General features: G+C 56.8%; 2 protein-coding genes across 2 annotated transcripts in view; both read left to right on the top strand.

The window, feature by feature from the left end:
- The window catches only part of SF3A2 (splicing factor 3a, subunit 2, 66kDa), a 6,210-nt gene extending 4,461 nt beyond the window's left edge, over positions 1–1,749 (top strand). The window contains exons 9-10 of the mRNA XM_009329084.1: positions 177–236; positions 1,647–1,749. Coding sequence (XP_009327359.1) covers positions 177–236; positions 1,647–1,749 — 163 coding nt within the window. The remainder of the gene's footprint in view (positions 1–176; positions 237–1,646) is intronic.
- A 951-nt stretch (positions 1,750–2,700) lies between these two features.
- The window catches only part of AMH (anti-Mullerian hormone), a 5,113-nt gene continuing 3,256 nt past the window's right edge, over positions 2,701–4,557 (top strand). Inside the window, exons 1-2 of the mRNA XM_009329083.1 lie at positions 2,701–3,304; positions 4,392–4,557. The exon at positions 4,392–4,557 is cut by the window's right edge and continues 8 nt beyond it. Coding sequence (XP_009327358.1) covers positions 2,701–3,304; positions 4,392–4,557 — 770 coding nt within the window. The remainder of the gene's footprint in view (positions 3,305–4,391) is intronic.

Here is a 4,557-nt window from a genome sequence, read left to right as displayed (position 1 = left end):
ACCTCCTTGCCCCCCAGCACCCGGCGTACCCCCCCCGGCTCCTCTGCCACCCATGATGAGACCACCTCTCCCCACGGAGGGGCCAGGCACTATCCCCCCTCCGCCTCCCTCCAACTGAAGCCCCTCCTGGACTCGGTCCTGCTGGACTCCTCTAGCTCGTATCTTTTTATATGCAGATCGCAGCCGATTCGGAGAAATAGTTCTGTTTTGTACGCCCGTGAATTTGACAAAATCCTGTAGGTTCATTAAAAGGTTTTCAATTTTCCTTTCTCTATGTTTTCCCGTGTCTTGGTTAAAAACGTTGCCCTGTGTTCACTTTCTTTAGCCCTTAGATATCTAAAACGTTCCCAGTCTGGTTTCATTTTGGGAATTCTCCAAAGAGGAGGCAAAGGATTGGAAATCTCCAGGCACCTCACCTCCTCCTAACTGAAGTAGCTACATCGACCTCAGCTCAGCCGTGTTAGCTTAACGTATTGCCCCCTCTCAGGCCGCCTGATGTGTATCCCGTGAATTACCAGCCGGTTAATCAGTTGCTATTCAACTGAAGTCCTTTGTCAAGCCGTTCGTTCGGTGATGGGGAGACTTGTCGTAGCCACACGGAAAGGATTCTGTTACTGCACCCCCAGTACTCACAGCCGCGGGCAGAATGGAGGGCAAGGAGAATTTTCTAAACACGGTTTTCTCTGTCTTCCTGCCGAATTACGGCTGCAATCATCCCACCGCATTTGGAAACCTCCTTTCTCCTCCCGGTTGCCAGAGCACTGTACGGGAGCTCAGGCGCTGCCAGCTAAATCACGGAAACGTCTCTACTGAGGAAATCGGTTTGGACTGCTGCTCGGGAGTCCTCGAGGAGGGCCAGACAAGGGGTCATCGGCAGTTTCAGAAAGGCCATCGTCCTTCCCCGGCGCGCAGCTTACCAGCTCCTACCCGCCGCTCGCTGGGCTGTTTATGCCAAAGACGGGTTCACAAACAAAGCGCCGGTGCTCTCGTCTGTGGCGGCGGCAGGGATCTCTGGGAACGTTGAGTCACGAGAAATGACCAAAGCTGCAGTGGTGTTAAATCTTAGTTTATTGCTGTAATTCATTAAGTGGTGTCTGTACGTTGCGAAGCACCTGCTGCCGCGTATGATTTCCGCTGTATACATCCTCCCACCAGTAGACCAGTCTTGGCAAGCTTTTAGTTCTCTGTGGTTTTATTTATACTAAACGTTTCCTTCAAGCAATCGTTTGGCTCCCATTAAAAAGCAGAAGTTCTGAGATTTCTCCTCTCTGTCCTTCCCAGGGTTCACTGCACCGGACCGGGGCGTCTCGGCGCGGGATGCCGGGGTGCTCGGTGGGTAAAGGCATCGCTGGAGGCCGGGCTGCCTGACCCGGCCTCGCTCTTGGCCGGTGCCTGGCTCGTTTCACGGACCACGGGGGAGGCTGTGCTGGCCGCGGCCCTGCAGCTGCGTGCCCCTTCGGTGGAGGAACCGAAGTCTTTGCCTCTTCTGCTGTCCTGACACGGGTCCCCCCCGGAGCCGTGCAAACGCCGGAGGCGGGCAGCGCGCGTCCAAGCCTCGCTGGCTTTGCCACCGTCCTGGCAGCACTTTGGCTCGAGCTGAGCCGGCCCGATGCCTGAATCGGCTTGTGTGGGTCTCCCCTTTGCAGGTACGAGTCCTTTGTCGTCGTTCCTGTAGAAGAGAGGTCCGCCGTCACCAGCCCTTTGGTGTGGTGCCCTTCGTCCCTCTCCGGTTCGGGTGCGCAGCTGTAGCCGCGCACGGTTATGAGGCGCTGTAGCCAGATCCTGCGCTCCAAACTGCAAAGTCCTGGAAACCCAGAGGAGGGTCTGAACGTGCGTTGGATCTTTTTTTGCAGGTACCTTTCGCCCTGCACTCTGTTGCCCAAAAACAGGAGATGCCTTGGGTGGAAGGGAGGTTTCTCTGGGGTGGATTAAGTAGGTGGCATTGGTGACTCCAAGTGTTACAGTGAGTATTGGCATCTCCTAGAGGGAAAAGTCCTTATAAGACGTGTGTTGTGAGACTTTCTAAGTCAACTCTTAAGTGTTCAAAGTCATCAGGCTGCTGCTGCACCCCGTGAGATTCTCCTTCACAGGTTGAAGCAGCCTGGGGCTCAGGAGTGTGTTAAGAGCCCCTGCAGGGCGGCCTCTCTGAACTGCAGCGTGTGCGGTACCAGCCGAGGGTTGCCAGGGAAGATCGGAGAACGCTTTCCATACATTTACTTAGTTTCTGCTGTCTCTGTCCCCCTCCTCCCAGTCTGGCTCATTCTTCCCTCCTGGTGTTTCACTGCTGATGGGAATAGTATGTGCCAGTCCCCATGAAGATCCAAGTCTAGACATCCATCCTCCTTTAGAAAACATCCAAAGTCAAGGACGTGCGTCCCTACGAGTGAGAGAAACAGCTTTAATTTTTTTACATTTCCAATACTAGATGCAAACCCAAAAATAGAACAAAAAAGTTTCTTTGAAACATCCTTCCCTCCTCTCTAGCATGACAGCCTTTGAGTTTCTCAAGGGAGGTGTGTTGTGCATTGTCAACTCAAGGCCACCGGTTTTTAAAAGGGAGACGCCGTCCTCCCCTTCCGCCCATCAGCCCAAGACAACCGGTTTTTAAAAGGGAGACGCCGTCCTCCCCTTCCGCCCAAGTGTTACGGGATGCGTGTGAGCGGCTCGAACGGCTGCGTTGGGAGTAGCTGAAGTGGGAACATGAAGGCTGCTCTTAGGGTGCTTTTGCCGTGCCTGGTGCTGTTGCTCCCCTCTGCAGCACTTCCGAGAAAGGGGAGCACGGGGGAAGAGATTTCCCCGATGAACCGGCTGGAGCTGAGCCTGCCGGAGGAGCTGGGACTTGAAGCAGAGGAGAGAAAGAGAGAAAATGCAAGTTTACAGGAAGGAGGGAGACCCAGCTTGGCGGCGAGATCAGGGATGACTGCTGCTGCTCGCCTCTTCTCTAAGCCTCACCCGGGAGCAAAATGCCTCCAGGGGATGGCTGAGGATGGGGGCATCGGCTGGTCCAGCTCCAGCCTGCACCCGTGGCCGCTTGGGGGGCTGGAAGGGCCCGTGTGCAGGGTGAAAATGGACCGGGGCGGGCTGACCCCGAGGCACCTGGAAGTTGTGGGTGTTCTCACCCACTATGAAAGCAGCTTCATCAAGCTGTTGAGACAACGCACCAGCTGGGACGAAAGCTTTCTCGAGACCTTCGGGCTCTGCCCGGCCGGGGAAGCGGGTGCTGCTCTCCATCCCCTGAAGCACATCCATGCGCACGTGGTGGAGCCGGGGCAGGACCGCTTCCTCGTGCTGCATCTGGAGGAAGGTTGGTGTGAAATCCCTGCGCCGAGGCTGAGCAGAGCGGGGCAAGCACAGGGCTCGGGGAGGCCGATGCTGTTTGCTTGCTTAAATCAGAGATTTCAACACAGAATTAAATTTGTAGGGTTGTGTTCCTTTTAAAATTAGCGAAGCGGTACAGTAAAATGTCTTTCTGGGTACATTTTTAAGAAGCTTTAGTAGTGATGATAGCTTGTGTGCAACAGGGTGCCTTGTCCCTGCCTGTGACTAACGCCCAGGTGCCACAGTCTCGGTGGCTTTTGCTCTGCTTTCGAGATTACGAGTGTTTCTCACTTTCTGCCTTAATAACATGGGTTAGGACCCCGTCCCAACTCTGTCTGATTGGGAAAAGAGAGGAAAGGGTCAGACGAGCGGACCTGGCTGGTCCTGCTGTGGCGTGAGCCCGGCTGCTCGCAGCCGGCTGCAGCACATGCTGATCTCTCATGCGAGGTGTTGCTGAGGAGCCCTGGGTCCTGGGCTTGCTTGCGTAGCTTCAGCCTTACATGAAAACCAGCAGCGTGCATCCCCCTGTCCCATCCCAGCAGTAAGTGCTGCGCTTGAGGGAGGGCACCCTGGCTGAACCCTCCGTTTTAATCCTGTGCAGCAGGTGGGTCACGGTTGTTCCTCTCTTCTTGAAATCTCTTCCTCCTCTCCCGGATTTTGGATTTTCAGCTGAACTCGATGGTGCCGGGCAGCTGGGGAAGCGGCTCTTCTCCAGGCAGTGCTGCTGGCTGCGACGCAACGGCCACAATGTCCCCGAGCCACCGGAGGAACTGCCATGGGAGAAGAGATTTCCATGGGGATCTGCCCATGAAAATGTGCCAGAGCCACTCTGGGAGCGTGGCAGCCCCCTGCTTGCCGGGGCTGCAGGGTTTGCCCTGCTGACCACCTCCCCGAAACTGGGGAAAGGGATTTGCCGTGTCCCTCCACCCTGTCGGCTCCCATCCCAGATGCTCTGGCCACCGCGTGGGGCCGGTGCTCGGCCCCAAAGCCCCTTCCTCACCCACCACCCCCCCTCCCAGGAGCCCCGCAGCCGCCGGAGGGGCGATTCACCCCCTCTGTCGTCTCCTTTCCAGTGAAGTGGGAAGCCCAGGCGAAGCTGCGGTTCAAGCTGGTTTTCCAGGCAGAGGTGGGCCGGTCGCTGGGAGAGCTGCGGTTCGCCTTGCTGCTCTTCTACCTGGGCAGCCGAGAGGGGCCGGGCGGCGGGCGTCGCGAGGAGCTGCCTGGCACCGGGCCCGGGCC

This window comes from Pygoscelis adeliae, unplaced genomic scaffold, assembly GCF_000699105.1.
Source record: "Pygoscelis adeliae isolate BGI_AS28 unplaced genomic scaffold, ASM69910v1 Scaffold537, whole genome shotgun sequence".
Classification (NCBI taxonomy): domain Eukaryota; kingdom Metazoa; phylum Chordata; class Aves; order Sphenisciformes; family Spheniscidae; genus Pygoscelis; species Pygoscelis adeliae.
This window is presented reverse-complemented; position numbering and strand designations above follow the sequence as displayed.